The sequence below is a fragment of the Lithobates pipiens genome, unplaced genomic scaffold (genome assembly GCF_037356315.1).
Source record: "Lithobates pipiens isolate NorthernLeopardFrog02 unplaced genomic scaffold, aLitPip1_a1.2 Scaffold_16, whole genome shotgun sequence".
In the NCBI taxonomy this organism is placed as follows: Eukaryota; Metazoa; Chordata; class Amphibia; order Anura; family Ranidae; genus Lithobates; species Lithobates pipiens.
Genome location: NW_027507748.1, coordinates 527,368,695 through 527,392,235, shown reverse-complemented (window position 1 = coordinate 527,392,235; position 23,541 = coordinate 527,368,695). Strand labels below are relative to the sequence as shown.

General features: G+C 41.6%; 1 protein-coding gene across 11 annotated transcripts in view; it reads left to right on the top strand.

Annotated features, from left to right (window-relative positions):
• The window catches only part of ELF1 (E74 like ETS transcription factor 1), a 213,998-nt gene that overhangs the window by 177,377 nt on the left and 13,080 nt on the right, over positions 1-23,541 (top strand). For all 11 annotated transcript variants that reach the window (XM_077483165.1, XM_077483159.1, XM_077483162.1 and 8 more), the window contains 5 exons: positions 2,282-2,389; positions 3,480-3,638; positions 5,462-5,545; positions 6,899-7,091; positions 7,591-8,055. In XM_077483165.1, coding sequence (XP_077339291.1) covers positions 2,282-2,389; positions 3,480-3,638; positions 5,462-5,545; positions 6,899-7,091; positions 7,591-8,055 — 1,009 coding nt within the window. The remainder of the gene's footprint in view (positions 1-2,281; positions 2,390-3,479; positions 3,639-5,461; positions 5,546-6,898; positions 7,092-7,590; positions 8,056-23,541) is intronic.

Sequence of the window (23,541 nt, the reverse complement as noted above, 5' to 3'; positions counted from 1 at the left end):
GAAGAGCATGCAACACTGTGGGGTTGATTTACTAAAACTGGAGTGCAAAATATGGTACAACTCTGCATTGAAACCAATCAGTTTTCAGTTTTTTTTTTTCAAAGCTTAATTGAACAAGCTGAAGTTAGAAGGAAGCTGATTGGTTTCTATGCAGAGCTGCACCAGATTTTTCACTTTCCAGTTTTAGTAAATCAACCCCACAGTGTTGCATGCGCTTCTGCAAAACTTACAGCCCCGTACACATAAGCTGAATACTGTCAGAAAGCAGCTGTTACAGTATAAACCGGATGACTTTTGGCCCGTTTGTGTACAGCTGCCCATCCTACAGAAGCCAATCTCGCAGCCAGCTTTTACTAAACGAGCAAGCTTGAAAACCAGCAGCCGATTGGCATCCAATCAGCGCTGCAGCCAATGGCTGCATGCACTGACCAGTGTGTTCGGGGAGGGGCATGGGGTTGGACCACCTGTCAGAACACAATAACACGGTGGAGGAGATCGCTGTATTAACACTGCATAGTTAATACAGTGACCTCCTTTTTTTTTTTTCCATTCAGCCCACTGGGTTGAACACAAATCCACTGCGTATGAATATTTGGCGCTATTCAGTCTTATTATCATTTTTTTTTTGTGATCACAGGATTTGGCACATGGTCTCTTTTTTATAAAGGATAATTTAGATATATATTTTTCAATGTAAGCAGAGTGAGTACCTGAATTTTACTTGGTATCAGCTTTTTGCAGTCCCTGTACAGTAGAGCTCAGAGTGAGAGAGGAATAAGCATCGCATGGAGCCAGTCAGTTGTGTTGCAGTGCTCGTTCCTAACAAGGAGCATGCTAATAGTAGAAGAAAGTGGAGTGACAGAGAGATGAACTCATTAGTCTGCTGCTTTTCATTGTATTGTCCTGTCACAGACTTGGAGAAGGAGATGGCAGAGCTGTGTAAAGTTTAAAAATGTATGGACAGAAGTATATGTCCTTTGACAGTAAAACAGCTTTCTTATATGCATTTCATCTGTGTAATATAGCTGTTTAAAGTTCTACTTTAACAATATTTGTAAGTAAGATAAGACGCTAGTAAGGGCATGGTCAGCTCTAGAAGCAAAATTGGAACGGTGCAGGAACAGTTCCTTAGTCTGCCAGTGAGTGACTAGAATAACACATTTCTGTCATTGTGGATGGAATTGCAGAGGTAATTAATATACACTAAAACATGTCAATGGAGCTAGCAGCAAATGCCTATTGTGATAAATGCCATTTGGCTCATGCTGTCATGTTATTGAGAACTTTAACCTTGCATTTGAATGTATTTACTGCCCTCTACGCGTGAATACCGTAATACTTGAAAAACACTACCATTTGCATCATGCTTTACTTAAAGCGGAGCTCCACCCAAAAGTGAGAGCGCCACTTATCTGCCTCGGGTTTCACATTTGGCATCTTTCGGGAGGAGGGGGGGAGCAGGTACCTGTTTTGACAGGTACCTGCTCGAACTTCCACGGTGAGATCATCTTGAAGTTTGCCCCTTCCCCTGCCAAGTCACAAAACGCAGAGAGCTTCACACATGTGCGGTAGGGATCCGGCAATGAAGCCGCTAGGCTTCACTGCCGCTTTCCCTTACAAGCAATGGCAGAGGCAGCACCCGAGAGCCAATGGAAAAATGTGAGAATCTGTCAGGAACCATGAAACAGACGGAGACAGAAAATGCAGTAAAAATCACATCTTTTAATAAAATGGTAAAAATGGTACAACTGATAAACATAGTCAAAACATAGCCAGGGTTCGGTAGTCAAATGGAGTAGTCGGAAAAAGCCAGGAAATCAGGAAGCCAGAGATCAGCATAGTCAGAGGCAGCAGACAGGATCAGAAACCAGAAGGGATATCAGCCAGACAAGTGTTTAACATGAACACAGTAGAGAGTCTCTAGATATTTTGACCAAGGCAAAGGCAAGTGATTAAATGAACCAGGCAGTTTAAATAGCCAGAAGGGGCTGACTGTGGGCTTGACTGACGAGTAGGAGATGCTCAACAGGTGAGCCAATGTGGAATGATGAGTTCAGGCAATTAACAGACAGCTGAGCAACCCGAGCACAGAGAAGGAAGGGCTAAGAGCCCAGCCCTGACAGTATCCTAATATTAAAAGTCACCAGCTACAGTATTTGTATTTTTATTTTTTTCTGAAGGAGGCTCGACCCCTTTTTTAAAATATTTTAGGCTTGCATTCTTTTCTCCTCTATAAATAAGAAAAACTGTGGTGACATTATAAAAAAATCTGTATTTTTAGTTGAAGCATCATGTCAGAATGGAGATGAGACCATGGAAACAATTGAAGCAGCAGAAGCACTTCTTAATATGGATTCTCCAGATGCGTTGCTAGATGAAAAACGATTAGGTAAGTTTGGAATGCTCTATTGGCCTTTCATATGATATATTATTGTATTATCACAAATCGCCAGCTATATACAACATTTTATAATGAGGTGGGCAATGCATTGTAGGGGTTGAGCACACAGTATAATTTTTTTCCATCCTCCTCTCTTATGTTTCTGGGAAAAAAAAGAAGAGGAGTGATTTCAATGCATAATGTATCTAAACTTGATATAGTCAAACTAGCTGTTTCTATGGAAGGAGGAAATCGTGTGAATCAATGTGCTTGGTGAAGATACTCCAAATGTGATGGCTCTTGTTCAATAAACAATTTTCTATAGCACTGATCTAATCTGGGAAATGATCTGAATTGCTGTAACCAAATGGCCTCTATTTATTGGTATTGATTTGTAAAAAATGGAAGCTAAATTAAAACTTTGGATCGAGTTCAGGCTCTTCTTTCTAGTGTAGCAAATAAACAAATCTGCTTAAAATGGGGCTCTTCAGTCGTTGTTTCAACTTTTCATCTATTAAATCCTATGCCTTTGTTTTAACTTTGAATAGTAAAACTTTTTTTTTTTTCTGCCAGTAAATACCTTATACAGTCCACTTCCGGTTTCTTGTCTGGTCATGAGCCTAGGCTTATGACATAATGCACATCTCTCCCTCTCCCTCTCCCGAGAGTTTGCCGGGAAGAGAGGGGGGATGAGTCATAATATGGCCAATGAGAGCTGCAGAGCTGGAGATGTGTGTGTGTGTGTGTGTGTGTGTGTGTGCAAATCCAGGAAGTGAACAGGCAGCAGCTTCAGCTGCCCACAGTTAAAATGGTTGCAGCTAGAGTAAGTGGAGGGAGATTTCGGCAGCATCTTTGGCAAGTACAGAATCACAGAGTATATAAAATAATATCCAAAGTAGTTGGAGGGAAGCTTCAGAATTGAAAAGATGTTTTTATTACAAATTATGTTGAGCAGACTGCAGTTCCTCTTTAAGTGCTCTATTTTCCAATGTTCATTAGCCTGGCTGTCTTGCACGTTATTATACAGAAATATACATACACCATCCCAGTATGATACATTGCATTGATATCCTTTGTTCTTTTCTTTTTTTTCTTTTAGCTAACATTTTTGGTACATCTGACGATGACCTGATGGTCACTCCCATTACACATGTTTCTGTCACTGTTGATGGAATTCCAGAAGTGATGGAAATTCACCAGAGCTTGTATTCAGATCCAACAGATTTTCAGCAGGATGAACAACCAAAGAGGAAGAAAGGTATGGAGGAAATAACTGTACAATTCAATTGTCTTAAAAATGAATTCCAGGTATGGGATATTTTTACATAGTTACATTTCTCCAGCTTAGACCAATGTATATGCCATATCTGGCAAATGCCCTTGGAAGCTGGAAATAACACAGGTAGACGTCGCTAATCCAGTTATATCCACTTGCTTCCGGGTTCTGTGCTGAGCAGCTGGGCCTGATGCATTCTAAACACAGGTCAGTCACTCTGCATGGGTGTCATTCAGAGAATTCTTTGCATTTTCTGAATTAATGCTAAGACTTCTCTGATAGACAAGGTGGAGAGCTTGACGTCACCGCCCCACTTCTCTACCTTTTCCTATTGTAGGTGCATTCATTCAGAATGGTGCCCATGCTGAGCATCCGCCTTGGTGAGTTCAGAATGCATCAGGCCAGCCACTCAGCATGGGACCCAGAAGCGAATGGAGATCACTGAAGTAGCAATATCGACTTCAGTGAATTCCTGCGTTACCCACTTCCCGCCTGGCCTACAGACAAATTACAGCTGGGTGAAGCATTCACTCTTTTCAGGTGGGCGTCATACGATGTTCTCCCAGAATGAGCCTTGCGCACACCCTACAGGCCGCACTGTTGTGTAATTTATCACCTGCTGTGTCCACCACACACAGCGGAGGACTGGTCAGGGCACCGCCTGCTGCGGGTACCATATGGTTGCTGTGACCAATCACAGCAAATCACTTAAAATCTTTACACAATGGGTGGCTTTTATTTTTGCCATCTATTGTGTACTATAGTGTTGATCTATGTGATTGGTCACAGTGAACACATGGTCAATGTGTTCACAGGGTCAATCACAGCCCATCTGTACCATGTGATTAGCTGTGGCCACTCGCAGCTGATCAGAACAATGCACACTGAATCAATTTCATTCAATAAAAATGGTTGCTTTTACCATTTGAGTTTTTTACACCCAAAAAACGTAGCAGAATACAGTTTGTCCTAAATTTATGAAGAAAGATTATTTGTTTGCAAAATTTTATAACCGAAACAAAGAAACATTTTATTTTATTTATTTTTTTATAATTTTCAGTCTTTTTTAGTTTATTTAGCAAAGAATAAAAAATCCAGTGGTGATTAAATATCACCAAAAGAAAACTCTATTTGTGTGAAAAAAACAAATGCTAAAAATGTTCTACGGGTACAGTGTTGCATGACCGCACGATTGTCATTTGGTTAAGGGACATTGGCCAGGTATTGTAAAAACTTTTTTAAAGCGGAGCTCCACCCTAAAGTGGAACTTCCGCTCATTGGAACCCTCCCCCCTCCGGTGCCACAATTGCCACCTTTCAGAGGGGAGGGGGGTGCAGATACCTGTATAGTACAGGTATTTGCACCCACTTCCGGCATAGATATCCGCAGAATCTGCAGGTATTTATGCCACTTCCTGCGGGTCCCCCGCAGTCTGCTGGGAGACACACGGATCCCAGAGACAACGGGGACCATCCTTATTGCGCGACTCGCGCATGCGCAGTAGGGAACCGGGAAGTGAAGCCGCAAGGCTTCACTTCCTGATTCCCATACCGAAGATGGCGGCAGCAGCACCTGAGAGCCGATCGAGAGATCGGCTTCGGGGGCCGACATTGCGGGTGCGCTGGGCGGGTAAGTGTCCTTATTTTAAAAGTCAGCAGCTGCAGTATTTGTAGCTGCTGACTTTTAAAAACAGAAAAAGGCGGAACTCCCGCTTTAACATTGGTCCATGCATACCTGGAATTCTTCTTTAAACTTTGAGGCAACAAACCAGCTCAACTTTTTGTTTTGCTAATATTTTCTTTTAGGGAGAAAAACAAAAACGCCTCGACCTGAGTCACCTACCACTACCCCAAATATATCTGTAAAGAAAAAAAGCAAAGATGGAAAAGGTAATGGCAGCAGAGATGGGTTGCTATGTAAAAGCTGTCTAGATGGTATTATCACAGAATACAGGCTTGTGTCTTAGTACAGTCATTGGCGAGTTACAAAATGGATGCTGTGATGTTTTTAGACCAGATTCAACCTCTGTTTGTTAAAGTTACTCTGAAACATAGAGGTCCATTTTATAAAGCAGTCTTATTAATCTGTGTTCGCCTTTTGCATCTAGGATCTCTGCTGATCCACGCTGAGCAGGCGGATGACAGTTCCTGTCCGCTCCACTATGCAGAGTGGACACGGACAGAGCCAACTTTCCTCTATTGGGGGGTCAGATGGAAATAGACTGCATGTCTGTTTCCATCCTATTGTCATCCGACTCGCTGGACGGATGGTGCACGTATTGCCATACATCTGTTTTCAGCAGATTTTGTAGAATCGGATGCTAGGCCGGTGCCAGCAGACACGTGTTCGCTGACATGCGCCTCCCCATAGAGGCCAATAGGCGGCCTGATCAGGTCCCCCCGAAATACGGGGGACAGGGGGACCCGATTGGTCTGATTGTGTGAAAGGATCCTAAGATGCATTAAAAAGATCACAATTTAGTAAATAAATACAAACTTTTTTTTTTGTATAGTTGTCAGTCTACAATGTGAAATGTAAGTAGAGATTTTTTTTTAGCTTTGTAGAAGAAACAAAGAAGAAACCGTATAAAAATATTTAGGTGTGCAGATTTGGTCTGGATAATTTAGTATTAGTAATCTCTGGTCATAAACGGTTTAAATGGGGCGCAAACCCAAACAGATATTTTGCTTTTAAAGAAGCTCAGTAGCTAAAGCACCCAACCGTTTCTTATACCTCTTATACTATCTTTGTACTTCAGTTACTGTCTTTGAAAACCTGAAGTGGCCATTATGAGTGGGTCCCACTCCCCTTGTTAGTTTTTGTCTTCATTTTATGTTATGGGGAATAAAGTAGAAGATAATTGAGCATACAAGTGTGAAGGAAAACCTGTGAAACTCCCTTTTAAGGGCAGGAATTAGAGGCAGAAAGTATGGTCTTACTGTTGGAGTACCCATGTTTAAAATTCCAGGGCTGACTCATTACATTAGAAAATATATTTTTAAGCTGGATTGTGTCTAACCAGTTGAATGGCATATAATGGCCACCAATGTTTTTTGTTTTGTTTTTAAGGCATCCCTGTGGTTGTGTTCCAATGGGGGGAAATGATGAGCATGGGGATTTAAATGAGTTGTGGTGTGTTTTCATGTTTTAAGCTACTTGATTGTTTGCAATTTATATTATGCACGATATAATGAAATATGCTTCAGTCTCATTGACCACTTTGTTTTTTTTTTTTCTTTCAGGTAACACCATTTACCTTTGGGAATTTTTGCTAGCTTTGCTCCAAGACAAGGCTACATGTCCAAAGTACATAAAATGGACTCAGCGAGAGAAGGGAATCTTCAAACTGGTAGATTCCAAGGCAGTTTCAAAGCTATGGGGAAAGCACAAGAATAAACCTGATATGAACTATGAGACAATGGGCAGAGCACTCCGGTAAGAATAATTAATACAGTGTTAGGGGGTACACATATTTCAAGTACAAGATATTCATCCATAATTTGGGAATAAAATAAACCTGAGATCTGTTATTCCACTTTTGATAGTTTGGGATAAGGCCACCAAAACTGGAAGAAACAATACTTTGAAATAGAATGTTATATATATATATATATATATATATATATATATATAAAAATAATAATATATATATTTTCACAATTGCTTTGAATGTATCAACACAAAATTGGCATCTTGTGGTGTAGATTAATCTTAAACAAAATTGATGTAATGCGTTGCCCAAGTTGCCCAAGTATCTAGTATCATAATGCACTTCCTTTTTTAAAAGAAGAAATGTTAGGGACTTTTTACTGCACTGGTCACTGGGTTGCCTTCACTGAATCTAAAACAGATGCTAGAACATATAACAAATTGATCTAACTGAAATGGTAATGATCCAAAACAGAAACTGACTTTATTATTTTATTTGCTTTAGGTACTATTACCAAAGAGGTATTCTAGCTAAGGTGGAAGGCCAACGCCTTGTCTATCAGTTCAAGGAGATGCCAAAGGATCTTATTTATATTGATGAAGAAGACTCCAGCCCTGCGGAATACTCAGGAAGTTTGTCCTCAAATGTATCTTTGCATTCTCCAGTTTCTACTCCAAATCGAAATCATGCAAAAGCTTCTAAAGGTCCTTCTAACACTGGATCAAGAAACGGCTCAACCCCTGTTCTAAAATCACCAAAATCTTCAAAAGTGAAAGAACTAGTGGAGCCTAGCCAACCCCAGGTGTCCTTGCTTCCATCTGATATGTTGAGGACAGTGACTCCTACCCAGACACCTCACCCAACCCAACTTTATCGGACAGTCCACTTAATGTCTGGACAAACAGTTCCTGAACAAGGTCTAACTTGCACCATTCAAAATGACACACTTTCTTCTGCACAAACTATCAGGTGAGTCTTGCTTTGTAGTCTTACACTACTAGTATTTATGGATGCACACCAAAGCATTTACATCATTTAAACAAGCCTCCATTCACCTCTTTAGCAAGTGTTTGTTTTTAGCAGTGTTGAAATGTGGTTGTTTGCGTCATAATGCAACAGTGTGAACTCAAACCATCAGAAAAAAGGCAAATTGCTTTGTCTTTGTGTTGGCACTGCGCTGGGCATTGCTCCCAGAGCAAATGGTGTTTATGGGCCCTAAAAGTCTTTCTTCTGATTTTGTTTTTGTAAGTTTTTTTTAGGGCTACTTCACCCCAGAGGGCCATGCTGAATGCACAACCGCATGTATGCAATTCAGTTCACAATACCAGTATGCCAATCCCGGCACATTTTATTTTTATTTTTTTAATATTGCAATGTCACAAGTGAATTTTCAGTCGATTGTTATTAACCACATCCACATTGCATTGTGATGGTTTGCGTCACGATCTGCTGCATTGCAAAAAGTACTACATGCAGTACAGTACTTTTTTCAGTTCACATCACAGCAAATAACACCATTAGAAACAAAGCATTTTGCCTTGTGTATACATTGGGGCTGCCCTGGGAATAACAACCCCAACACATCTGGAGTGAATGAGATCTTTTTATTTTGCATATTGTAAAAAAAAATTACAAACAAACCATAAGCCAGAAACTGGCAGCTGCTTAAAACATTGCAGCATCCCACCCAGTCCATAGGGCAGTTAGGCAAGGCACATGGACATCATGGAGCCCAAGCAGAAAGAAGGAGTGTCTGGAAGAGAACTTGTGGTATGGCCTTCATCCCATACACAGAGTGTCCATCAGCACGACCAGTGTATGGTGCACCCTGTCATCACCGCAGAGCTGCTATCCACAATGAGTGCACAAAATCTGACTTAATAAACCATCATCAAGCATCTACAGAATACTGTCAAAAAATACTTTAAAAAGCAAAAGGAGCTTAAGCATTACAGTGAATGCAAAAAGCAGTTACATATTTTACCAAACTTTTTTAGACATACTGAACGATCAGGTAGATCCATATTCCATTTAGGAATGGCTCTCCTGGCATACAGATGATCAGTAACGTCTGGGTTGCAGTGGATATAGTCTTTCTAATAAACCCAACAGACAAATTGGGATTGTAATAGAAACCTCTAATATATAAAATGAAAGAAATTGTGGGTCTGGGTTCAAGGGGGCTCAACTGGGATTGATTTGAAACCTAACATGCCCAATATTGAAGAGACCACATATGTAAAAAGACTAACTCTGGTATTTTTAGACACCAGTTGCATAAAACCACTTTAAGACCAGGCCAATTCTGACACTTTTTGTTTACATTTAAAAATCTGTAATTTTTGTTTGAAAATTACTTGGAACTCCCAAACATATGTGTGTATTTTTAAGCTTGAGGCCCTAGAGAATAAAATGGTTGGTGCTGCAGTTTTTTTTGTCACACGGTTTTTGGGGGAAAAAATACACTTTAAATAACTTTAATGCACAAAAATACAATATATTACCCAATTGTTTGGTACAAGATAAAAGATGATGTAACACCAAATAAATAGGTACCTAACATGTCACGCTTTTAAGATTTGCATGCTTGTGGAATGGTATCAAACTACGATACTTAAAAGTACTTAATTTCTGTAAGTGACACTTTGAAAGCCCTCACAGGTTACCTGTTTAGAGTTACACAGGATGTCTGGTGCTAGAATTATTGCTCTTGCTACAATGTTCACAATTGTACCTCACATGTGTGGTGCGAACACTATTTACATATGCGTCCATGACCTACGTATGAATTTGCAGGGGGGGGTGCTTTAGAAAAAATTATGATTCAATTTTAATTTAAAAGCATTCCCCCCCCCACCACCACACCACCTCTCCAAAAAAACACTGCCACTTAATTTATTTTTTATTTTTACCCTGTCTTTTTATTATTTTTTTTTATCACTTTTATTGCTCTCATGAGGAATGTAAAAATCCTGTGTGATACCACAGAATTTTTATGACTGGTCCTCTTTTTACTGAAACATGCTACAGGCATCATCCCGGTATAACACTTTAAAAAAAAAATCATTTTTATTGTTCTCAAAAGGAATGCAAGTATCCCTTGTGATGGCAATATGCAGTGACGTCCTCTTTACTGAGACATGCTGCAGGCATCATCCTGGTATAGCGCTCCAAACTGGCGACGTAAATGTACCTTAGCCAGGCTTTAAGTAGTTAAAGTATTTGCACTTTTATTGAAGTTGAAGTGTGCTTTAGGACACCTATGAATAGGTGGTGCAATGCAAGGCCATACAACACTGTGCAGACCATATGGCAAAGATCTTTGTGCAGTTGTGGTTTAGGTAAGTACTGTATATTTGTTGCAAAATGCTCAACATGAAGTAGAAAAGCCATATAATGTAATTATCTTTTATCCTTTACTTGTAATCACGGCTAATTTGCATGATAATTTTGGAGCTGTACTGCAGCTGTGTTCCAGCCCTATGTTTATAATAGGAAGGTATGAACCTTCTGTGTGCAATCATGTGCATTAAAGCGACTCTGTCAATATTTAAAAAAACCCGTGTGACCTGCAAAGTAAGCCAGTAATGCCCACCCACCTATTTGGCCACGCTGCTGACTGAACCCTGCTGTATTGAAAAGAGAATTTTGTTGGATGCTGGCGTTCCTCACTATGCCCTGTGGTTTTCTCACCTGCGTAACTACAGCACACTGTAGTGGACATTGGCAGGATCTACAGCAGGGGACCAAGATTCCGATACACCCAGCAGGTGCCAGATACTGAAGATCGTTCAGTTGTCTTTTTTTCTTCCACACAGTGGCATATTGTGGTGTGGGATGAAAAGTAATAACTGCTTTTTAGCAGGGCGATTCTTCCAAAATAATGTTTTGTTTTGTAGAACACTGTAATGATGCATTCACGATCGTGCTGGAATGCATGAATGCCCTCAATGCAATGCCCTGCAGTGTTTTTATAACGGGTGTTGCCGTGTTTTTTTTTTTTTTTGACAGTTTCCCAGAAGTCTACACTAAGACCCCTTTCACACTGAGGCACTTTTCAGGCAGATTAGTGCTAAAAAAAGGGTTGTAAAGTGCCAGAAAAGCACCTCTCATGCCTCCTCAGTGTGAAAGCCTGGGTGCTTTCACACTGGGGTGGTTCGGTTTTCGGGATGGGGAAAAAAGTCCTGCAAGCAGCATCTTTGGGGGTGGTTTGGGAGCAGCGGTGTGACATGGGCACTTTTAACCCTTTCTTCGGCCACTAGCGAGGGTTAAAAGCACCCTGCTAGCGACTGAAAAGCACCACTAAAACTACGGTAAAGCTAACACAGCGTGGCCCCAGAGTGAGAGGGGTCTAAGATACAAGTCAGATTTCCGGCATCCCCATAACAAAAATGTCATTTTTGGTGAGATGCTTTATATAGGAAATCACTGCTAAAGGGATACAGGCCCTGCACCTTTCCTCATTAGAGCCCCGCAGGTGTACAGCTGATTGATAATTATGAATCCACTCTCATTAGACTCTCTCGGCACAGAGGAACAAACAGTGATTTCTTCAGAATTACAAAGGGTAGGAATCTGCAACAAAGTTTGTTGAAATCCTTGCAATGTACATAGATCACCCAGGGGGATGTTTTTTTGCCAACAAAAGTGGAGTGGCGCTTTAAGGATTCACTTAGCCCTGTATATTTTGCAGACTAACTAATACCAATTCCTGGGGAAGGAAGTTCCACCTTTCACTGTTCTAACAGTAAAGAAGTCCTTTCTTTGGTTTTTGTTTAACCACTTCATTCCCTTAAAATGTACACATACGTCCTCCATTTTGAAGTGGCTGTAGCCATGATCCTGGTACCAAAATTTTCAGCTAGTGATGGGCTTTTAAGTGATCCAAATTCCATCAGCCTCCGCCCCCCCCCCCCCCCCACACCTTTACTGGGCTCCTCTGTGTGATCATGGGTGCCCAAGACTGCCATAGCTTTGCGCTGTACATCCATGCCCATCTCCCCTCTGTCATGTAAGAAACCGGACACAACGAGGATTTCTTCACATCAGATTTCGGTTTGATTTTTACAAGCCATTGCCTGCTTGTAAAGCACCTGATCTCGGTTTAATCAGATGCTTTTGGGGGCAGAGGGGAGATCTGGGGTCCAATAGACCCCAGATCTCTCAGTAAAGAGTACCTTTCACTGCCCATGTTATTCATTGCTTATGATGGCAATAAAGAGACCATGTAAAAAAAAAGGTTTTAACTAAAACCTCCGCCCGTGCTCATGCACAAATGCGATCGCATTTGTAGGTCCGGAATGCATATGTAAATGGTGATTGCACCACACATGTGAGGTATCGCTGCAAACGTCAGAGTAAAAGCAATGATTCTAGCACCAGGCTTCCTGTGTAAATCGAAATTGGTAACTTGTATCTCATCTGTGGAGATTTTTAGGTACTGTAGTTTGCCATTCCACGGGCATGTGTATTTTTTTAAGCTTGAAATATTAGTTACCTTTTTACTCGGAATAAAATTATATTTCTTTATCGTACATCACGGGAAACAGAGCAGCCATAGTAATTACTATGTGGGTTATACGCCACCTATAGGTGAATGGACACTGGCACACCCAAAGACAAAAAGTCCCCCTCTATATAACCCCTCCTTCACAGGAAGCACATCAGTTTTTTTCGCCAGTGTCTTCAAGGTCACAGATTACATATGCTCTTAGAGCATACTTGGAGGTCTGGACAGTTCTATTAGGAATCATGGACCTCAATCAGATCCATTCGAAAAAGCTGTCAGCCAAAAATGGATGGTACCCGAACCTCATGGGAAGGAGAGAAGATTCCTCAAGGTTTTGCCTGTAATGCAGCCTTACGGCGCTGGACCCTGCGTAATGGAAACCTGTGCAGTGTTTGTTCTGACTAAGGTGCTTCCCTGAGGGGTGCTATACAGGTCCAGGGGAGTGGACCCCAGATTAAGGGGGGCCCAGTTTCTGAAGGTCTTTTATGAAAAAGCTTGCCATGATGGGTGAAGATTGGACTCCTGTTCTGTTCAGAGTCCTGCAGCAGGAATGGCAAGTCTGCATTTGTTTGCAGTTTCTGACTGTCTGTTCTCCCAGTGGCCACTGGGAGCAGTGTGCTGTTTAATCATGCTATGTACTCTCACTCATGTGGGCTGCTGTTTCTCCTCCAGCCACTAGAGGGCACAGGCTTGCTCATTATGGCCTATTTTTATATAGACAGAAAGTGGAAGGGTGGCCATGCCATGTGGCAACGGGTTCAGTAGGCCTCTGGAGACATAGCAGCAGCCTAAGAATACTAAGTGTGAGTACTTACTATGGGAGAACTATGTGAAGACAAGTCATGATTTATATGCTGCATATTTACTGCTTATCCGGGGTGACTGTATAACTGTAAGTTAAAACACCCCTGGATGGTTAGCAGTTCACTTTAAAGTGTTGACTGCTCTATAAGTAGGTGCAGCGTAGTATACAAGCTTGCAATCTTGCATGTTTAAGTATACATGTTTGGGAAAACGTGAGCATGGATGCATTTTTAAGGAGTTGTGTCTCCAAAATAGTGCACATGTGCTTGGCTTAATACTGCAGGTCTAGTATGGAGCGAACTGTAGTTAAGCAGGTGCTTGCTTGCAGACTAGCTTAAACACACGGTTGCTAAAGATACATGATTGTGGTATGTTTAGCATAAATATACATGGTTATACATGTTTGCATAGAGATGCATGATCATGGTTGCACAAGCATGCATGGATGCAGAAAGATGCATGTTTATTCATGTTTGCATAAATGTACAAGGTTTTTACATGTTTGCGTAAAGATACATGATCATGGTTGCATAAAACGCATAGTTGCACAGAGATGCATGGTTATTAATATTTGCATAAATGTGCATGGTTATATGTGCATGGTTACATAAAGATGCATGTTTGGACATGTAAAAATGTATAAATGGACATGATTATACATGGTCGCATAAAGATGCATGTTTAGATATACATGATTTTACATGGTTGCATAGAAACGCTTGATCACATAATGTTACATGGGTGCGTAAAGATGCATGTTTATACATGTTTGCGTAAATATACATGTTCATATAAGGATATATGCTTAAGATTCATGATTGCGTAAGGATACGTGGTTGCATAAAAATGATATTTAATACATGTTTGCTTAAATATACATGGTTAAACATGATTGCAGAAGGATACATGGTTGCATAAAGATACTTGATCGCATAACAATACATGATCGCATAAAAATACATGATCACATAAGGATGCATGATCACATAAAGATACATGGTTGAATAAAGATGAATATTTATACATATCTGCATAGATATGTGTTGCGTAATGATGCATACACATGTTTCATAAACACCTGCTTGCGAGAAAGCTTGTTTCCATGGGCACTTGTTGCATGAATGTGTGTACAGCGCACACTTTTATATTTTGCCCAAATGCATATTTGCATGAGCACATACTTCAATGAATAATGCTTTCATAGAGGCATATTGCTTAAACACATGCTGGCATATTTTCATTTGTACTGCATACGTATGTTTATTACATTTAAACCAGGGGTCTCAAACTGGCGGCCCTCAAGCCATTGCAAAACTACAAGTCCCATCATGCCTCTGCCTGTGATAGTCATGCTTGTAACTGTCAACCTTGCGATGATTAATGGGACTTTAAGTTTCGCAACAGCTGGGGGGCTGCCAGTTTGAGACCCCTGCATTAAACTGTATACATATGTACTTGTTTTTCTGGGACTATTTACCTATGTGCTTGTTTGCCTGCGGGTACATGCATATGAGCTTATTGACCCTGTACTGCATGAATGGCAAGAACACTTGTATACCTGCATGTTTACACACCTAGGTACTTGCATACCTAAGAAGGTGCATAGAGGTAAACCAACATTGTTTCGGGCCTGAATCCTTGGAGGTCTGTTTATTAGGTTGGATAATATAGTTGCTTATTTACCTGTTATACCAGTTAAAGCGGGAGTCCGCCGGGACTCCGCGTTTTTTTTTTTTTTTTTTTAAAGCCAGCAGCTACAAATACTGCAGCTGCTGACTTTTAAAATAGTGACACTTACCTGTCCAGCGCGCCCGCGATGGTGGCACCCGAAGCCGATCTCTAGATCGTCTTGTCGGGTGCTGCCGCCGCCATCTTGGGTATGGGAATCAGGAAATGGAGCCTTTTCGGCTTCATTTCCCGGTTCCCTACTGCGCATGCGCGAATCGCGCTGCGCAATAAGGATGGTCCCCGCTGCCTCTGGGATCTGTGTGTTTCCCAGCAGGCAGCGGGGCACTTGCGGAAAGGGGCGGGCACTTGCGGAAAGGGGCGTAATCTACGCCCCTTTCCGCAGAGAGCTATCCCGGAAGTGGGTGCATAATACCTGTACTGTACAGGTATCTGCACCCCCCTCCCCCCTGAAAGGTGCCAATCGTGGCGCCGGAGGGGGGGAGGGTTCCGATGAGCGAAGGTCCACTTTAGGGTGGACCTCCGCTTTAAAAGGTTCCAGAAAAGAGAGGCAGCCAGGGGGAAGCAGGAGTACCGCTCTCAGGTTCAGGGATCTGGTGGTGTCCACATGTTGTTGGGGTTTGAGAGTATCTCAGGCCAGTAAAACATAGGGCAGTCTCTGAGGTGGTTTGTTCCATCTTTAGCCGGCAGAACCCTAGTAGGTTAAGTGCACCTCTTGGGACTGTCTGGGTCTGTCACAGAGTCCTCAGTCTTTGCCTTACATTTGCTCTTGGAGCAGAAGCTATGGGCTAATTATTTTGAGACAATTAAATGGTAGCAGTTCCAAAGTGAAATAGGGACATGAGGTCAATCTTAAGATCTCAAGCCGCTGAACATCCTTCTGTTTTCAGATAAGATGGACTGTTCAGTGATGACCTCTCTGCAAGAGGTAGATTTCGGGGTCCATAATCATCTGTAAACACACTTTCTTGTGGCGGTTTGTTTCCAGGCTCATCAAAGGTTTCTGTAATTGCAGTGGAAAGCAGTGTTTTAATTATTTATTTATTTTTGTGACTCTTCCCTTTGGGTTGGCCACAGCTCCAGAGGGTTCTCAAAGCATCTAGCCCCCAGTGCGGGGCTTGCTGAAGACCCCTCGATTTTTGCTCAAGAAGCAGTCAATTCCAGGGGTTCCTTCAATATATTTCTACAGGAGGAAGCTGTGTTTAGGTCAAAGCACGTTATCTACATACAGCCCTACTCCACGTCTTGGTAGAGGTTCATTCTCTGTCTGGAACTTCAAGATCCAGGTATTGCATTGCCGGTAGGCTCTGTTTCTGGGGTGTTACAGAGCAAAAAATAGAAAATAACCACTGATGCCAGTCTCTCTAAGTTGACTTGAGGCTGGATACAGTTCAATGTGCTTGGTCTCCACAGGGGAGAATAATGTCCAATAGCTTGGCCAGTATGCCTCGCTCTGGATTATAGGACAAATCTGTTGTAGGTTCAATCTAGAAATGCCTCTGCAGGCATATACGTATCATCCACCAAGCCGGCATCCAGAGGTCATGTGACCCAGGGAGGTGTACCACATTCTGTCTGGGACAGTACAAAGCTGTCTGTATCGCCAATACATATTCCAGGTATAGGATAGTGGATAGGGGAACTCTGCAGGGGAATCTTCTAGATCCCAAGTTCTGCAACAGTTTGAGACAGGTGTGTCCGGGACAAGAGTCCCACTGCCAATAAGGGTACATGTACTAATATAGGGCTGCAACTAACCATTATTTTCTTAATTGATTAGTTGGCAGATTATTGTTTTGATCAGTTAATGACCTTAAAAAAAATTGTGGTGTATAATTTAGTTACCGACAGAAGAGGTACACTGTATATACTATTAGAGGTTGAATCTGGTAAATATCATCAGCCGAAAAAAAACGTTAAAGACTATTGTGCAGATTTTCAAACAGAACTGAAAAGCATAGATGTGAACGTGTCCCATAGGAAACCATGTTGAATGCACTGTAGTGTGTTTCTGCAAAAAGCACCAAAAAAACTCATAATGTGGTTAAAAAATAATCCAAATTAGCCCTTTATTGTACAAGCAGACAATCGCTACTTTGTGTGTGTGTACATGTACATATACACACACATATATATACACCCAGAAGTAGGATATATATGGGCATTATAAATAGGAATCGGACATGAAGCTATATGAAGGGTGGAAGGGAGATATAAATCTTTTTATAGTAGTAGTATTAAAGTAGTACTAAATGCTGAGAATTTTTTTTTTCTCATCGATATAATTATTTTAAATATAATGCTCAATACTGGTAAAAGTTCACTTTTATATGTATGGACAGCGTACTGAGCTGTATGTGTGCTGCACAGTAATACCTGATATGTAAACAAATAATGCATTCTGTATGCAGGCCAATTAATTGGCTGGTAGATTAATCGATTATGAAAATAGTAATTGATGAATTTCATAATCGATTAGTTGCTTTTGGCCCTAATGTGTTTCACAGCAGGAATGGTGTACCTTTCATCATAGGCCTTGTTGACTCCTCTCCAAATGTAGTGTTTATGGTTGTGGCCAAAAAGCTCAATTTTGGTCTCCTCACTCCAAATGATTTTGTGCCAGAAGGTTTGAGGCTTGTCTCTGTGCTGTTTGGTGTATTGAAAGTGGGATACTTTGTGGCATTTGCGTAGTAATGGCTTTCTTATGGCGACTTGACCATGCAGCCCATCTTTCTTCAAGTGCCTCCTTATTGTGTATCTTGAAACAGCCACACCACATGTTTCAGAGAGTCCTGTATTTCACCTGAAGTTATTTGTGGGTTTTTCTTTGCATCCCGAACAATTTTCCTGGTAGTTGTGGCTGAAACCTTAGTTGGTCTACCTGACCGTGGTTTGGTTTCAACAGAACCACTCATTTTCAACTTCTTGATTTAGAGTTTGAACACTGCTGATTGGCATTCTAAGTTCCTTGGATATCTTTTTATATCCCTTTCCTGTTTTATACAGTTTAACTACCTTTTCCCACAGATCCTTTGACAATCCTTTTGTTTTTTTCATGACTCAGAATCCAGAAACTTCAGTGCCGCATTGGATGAAAGATACAAGGGTCTTTCAGTAGTCCAGAAACTCATTGAAATTTTATATATACACACACACACACACACTAATTACAAGCAGACAGATCACAGGTGAGGATGGTTACCTTTTAGGCTACTTTCACACTGGGGCGCAGGTGTCTGTGGTAAAGTGTCGCTATTTTTAACTGTGCTTTACCGTAGTTTTAGCAGCACTATTCGACTGCTAGCGGGACGCTTTTAACCCCCGCTAGTGGCCGAAAAAGGTTAAAACCGCCCGCAAAGCGCTCCTGCAGCGGTGTTTTGGCGGCGCTGCCCCATTGATTTCAGTGGGCAGGGGTGCGTTAGGAGCAGCACTATTGAGCCCCTGGAAGCCAGATTTGGGGAACTTCAATTACAGGACTTGAAAATATATTTTTTTGCCTGGCGTGAAGCCAGGAAGTGGCACCTGCAGAAATATGTGGGTGGTAGATTTTCTTTTTCTCCAATCGCCCCTATCCATTTTTTTTTTTTTCCTGGGACGGCTGTTTCTCACTCCTTGTTTCATACCTCATACAGTATGTAACTTGGATAGTCCTACCTGTCAGGCCATTTCTTGTGTCCTTGGGACTTGAATAAATCTTGTCGTCTGTCCTTGCAGAGGCCACTTTTTGAACCAATCAGGGGATTCTGTTGGTCCTTTTATCTCAGAGGGTGGCTTCTTTGGTTGATATCACTTCACGAAGAGGTGTGTCAGAAGCAGCTCTTTCATGCAAGGAGCCATTCTTGGTCTTGGATCATAGGATGATGTTGTGTCCTCATCCTTTTTATTGCTTAAAGTGGTTTCTAGTTTTTCACATGAATCAGGACAGTGTCTTGCCTTTTTATTTTTTCTCATCCACAGTCGGCAGGAGAAAGATCGCTACCTACTGTAGAGGTAGTTCAGACGCTCAGGACCTACTTGAGTTGTCGGCACAAGTCAGGAATTCTGGTTTGTGCTGCCTGAAGAGCCCAGAAAGGGCAAGCGGCATTCAGGTCGAACATTTAGAAGTAGATCTGTAAGGTAATCAATGATGCCTATGCTTTAAATGGCAAAAAAATCTTTTTTCTGGGGAGAGATTCTCTACCAGGTGTGGGAGTATCTTGAGCCATCCATCATCGGGTGTCAGTGGCCCACATGTACAAGACCACTATTTGGTCTTTTGTTTCAGGGTTTTTACCAGGTCGATGTCAAGATACTGCCTTTGGCCTCAGCGTAGTACAAATTGCAGAGTAGGTCCTTCTTTGGTCACAGTTTCTATGATTGTGTCTCCCTCACCTCAGGGGCATTGCTTTGGGACATCCCACATAGTAATTACTACGGCTGCTCTGTGTCCTGTGATGTTCTATAAAGGAAATAGGATTTTTAATACTGTTTACCTGTAAAATCCTTTTCTTGGAGTACATCACGGGACACAGCGGTCCCTCCCCTCTTGCTGGGATATACATTGCTTTGCTACAAAACTGATGTGCTTTCTGTGAAGGAGGGGTAATATAGGGGGACTTCCTGTCTTTGGGTGTGTCAGTGTCCATTCACCTATAGGTGGCGTATAACCCACATAGTAATTACTATTGCTGCTCTGTGTCTGTTTTAAAAATCCTATTTTTACCAAATTATATTGGTTTTTGTGTGCACTAAATTTCATTATAGTATATTTTTTCCTGAAAAGTTGCTTTTTTAAAAATGACAATGCAAATATAGAGCCGACATTGCAACAACCACCATTTTATTCTTTAGGCTGGGTTCACCCATGAGCATTGCCAATTACAGTTTCCCTGCAACAATAAAAATCATTTTCGTTTGTAGCTGTGGATCAGTTGACCGAGGGGGGGGGGGGGGGGGGGCGCTGAGGTATAGGAGGAGGGAGAAAGAATTCCTGTTCACAGTGGAACACATCTGCAAATCAGATGTGTTCCCATTGAAGAGTATGTGTCTGTAATTCGCACCGCACTGCCTAGACAATGCACCCGGTTTTTGTGCAATGCGAAGTGCGGATGCAACACACATATGTGACCCAGACCCATTGAAAAGAACATATTTTCAAATGTTCTGCAAATTGGAAGCAGTGTAAGCGGAATCTAGTTAGCATATGTGTGAACCCAGCCTTAAGGTCTCTACTTTAACCACTTGCTTACTGGGCACTTAAACCCCCCTCAGTCCCAGACCAATTTTCAGCTTTCAGTGTTCTCACATTTTGAATGACAATTACTCAGTCATGCAACACTGTAACCAAATGATTTTTTTGTCCTTTTCTTCATACCAATAGAGCTTTCTTTTGGTGGTATTTGATCACCTCTCGGTTTTTTATTTTCTGCGCTATAAATGAAAAAAGACCGAAACTTTTGAAAAAAAATTAATTTTTCTTCGTTTCTGTGACAAAATTTAGCAAATTAGCAATTTTTCTTCATAAATTTTGGCCACAATTTATACTACTACACATCTTTTGTAAAAATAACCCAAATTTTTGCATATTATATGATCTGTGTGAAATTTATAGAGTCTACAAGCTATGGTGCAAATCATAAAGATTTGCAAAAAAAGATCACATCTGATGTACTAAGGCCTATCTCCATTCTTGAGACCCTAACAAGCCAGGAAAGTACAAATGCCCCCCAAATGACCCCTTTTTGGAAAGTAGACATTCCAATGTATTTAGTAAGAGGCATGGTGAGTTATTTTAAGTTGTCATTTTTTCCCACAATTCTTTGCAAAATTATTTGATTGATTTTTTTTTTTCCACAAAATTTTCATTGTAATAGCTTATTTCTCCCACACGGAATGTGCATACCACAAATAACACCCCAAAATACATTCTCCTACTCCTCCTGAGTATAACGATACCACATGTGTGAGACTTTCGCACAGCCTGACCACATACAGAGGCCTAATTTTGAAGTAGCACCTTCAGGCATTCTAGGAGCATAAATTACACATTTCATTTCTCAACCACCTATTACAGTTTTGAAGGCCCTGGAACACCAGGGCAATGGAAATGTCCAGAAAATGACCCCATTTTGGAAAGCTAACACCCCAACGTATAATCTATGAGGCATAATAAGTCTTTTCAATGGTTCATTTTTTTCCAGAAGTTTTCGGAAAATGTGGAAAAAAATGAAAACGCATTTTTTTTTTACACAAAGTTGTCCGTTTATAAGATATTTCCAACACATAGCATTTACATAGCAAAAATAGCACCCCAAAATACATTCTCCTACTCCTCCTGAGTATGGCAGTACCACATGTGTGAGACGTTTACACAGCCTGGCCACATACAGAGGCGCAACATGCAAGGAACACCGTCTGGCGTTCCAGGGACACATAGCCTGCACATACCAAGAATTACACCCCCAAATACATTATGCTGAGCAAAGGGTAAAGAAAAGATTACCTGTGGTTTTAGAAGCGCAGTTGTCCACAGGAGGATATCACTGGTCCAGGCAGCAGGCAGGGACTTGGTCAGCAACAGCGAACACAGTTTTTCAGGCAGCAGGCAGGGATACTGTCCATATTACAGTCCAGGGTCAGTGCAGAGATGTCAGCAGTGCCAAAAATATTGGTCCTGGTAGTAGGCAGGTCCTTGTGGTGTGGTCAGTGCGGCATAATGGCAGTAAGTCCTACAGGCAGCAGACAGAAGTAGAGCCTCGTTCAGGACAGAATGGGGATGAGGTAGAGGCTTCTCCCTCCCAAATCTCTTTGAAGCCTCCGAGTCTCCAGACCCTAATCTAGGAATAAGAAAACAAAGAAAATTGTTTTCTTCTTCCAGAAAAACTATACTGGAGCCCCTCACATATGTGAGACCCCGTGTTGAATCCCACTAGTCCAGTTGCAGAATACAAGATCAGTCCAAGAGGCAGGCAAATATCGTGGTCAAACAGTCCAAGGTCAGTTCCAGATCAGGCAGAGGTATGTACAGAATCGGCAGGCATAAGAGTGGTCAAATAACAAGCCAGGGTCAGTTACAGAGCAGGCAGTGGCATAAGGGGTGTGAAGGTGTATGAAGGCAGGAACTGAGGATTATGTTTACCATACTTCACAAAAAATTTATTGAAGTATGGTAACGCCGAAAACAGTCGCCTATGCAGAGGCCTGGTTGGGAAGGACATTGTGCACAATAATAAGATGTGTCTCTTCTGACTCCTGCTCTGGTACACACCTTACATCTTTTTTAACGTCTTTTGCCTGTTAGTTTGGGGGGGATTTTATCGGGAAAGTGGCGCTCGGAGAGTCGACTAACAACGTCTGATCGGATATTTTCTGGTGGGCCGTTTGGGAAAATAAGGGCAGTGAAAACTTCCTCCTGGTAGCCAAAGAAACGTTTGGGGTTTTGGGTGGCGTTGCGGTAAATGACATAGGAATTATAAATGGCCAATTGAAAAAAATAAATTGCTACTTTTTTGTACCAATGGTATGTCCGTCTTGTGACAAGATATGGTTCCATCATTTGATCGTTGAAGTCGACTCCTCCCATGAACAAATTGTATTCGGAAATGCATTTGGGTTTCTTTACGGGGCCATTCCTTCTGGGGATTTCCACGAAGGTATCGTCGTGGATAGAAGATAACATATACACATCCCTTCTGTCCCTCCACTTCACTGCCAGAACCTCCTTGTTTCTCAGACTTGCGGTTTCTCCTTTTCGCAGCTTCTTGTTCACAAGACTTTGAGGAAAGCCCTTCCCATTCTTTTTTACGGTGCCACATGCTGGCGTCTTCTTCCGGTGAAGGTTGTGGAACAGGGGCAGAGATGTGTAGAAGTTATCTACATACAGGTGGTAGCCTTTATCCAATAGGGGGTATATGAGGTCCCAAACAATTTTTCCGCTGGATTCAAAGTAGTCCGGACAATTAGGGGGCTACAACTGGGTGTCCTTCCCTTCGTACACCATGAATGAATATGTGTACCCTGTGGCTCGGTCGCATAATTTGTAGACCTTCACCCCATAGCGGGCCCTTTTGCTGTGCATAAATTGCTTCATTCTAAACCTGCCGCTAAATTTAATAAGGGACTCATCCACACATATATGTGTTGGTCCGGGGTAAACAATTTGGGGAATATTTCTGAAAAATAATTCAGTATTGGTCTAATTTTGTAAAGCCGGTCATAATTTGGATCATTTCGTGGAAGGCACTGGGAATTGTCACTGAAATGTAAGAACCTCAGGATGATCTGATACCTGGTTCTGGGCATTACCGCGGAGAAGAGCGGTGAGTGGTGGAGGGGGTGGGTTGACCAGTAGGTACGTAATTGATTTTTTTTGTTGAGTCCCATATTAAATGTGAGGCCTAAAAAAACCTTGAACTCCTCCACCGTTAGGTCTCTCCATTCGTAGGGACGGGCATAATAAGAGGTCGGATTTTGAAAAA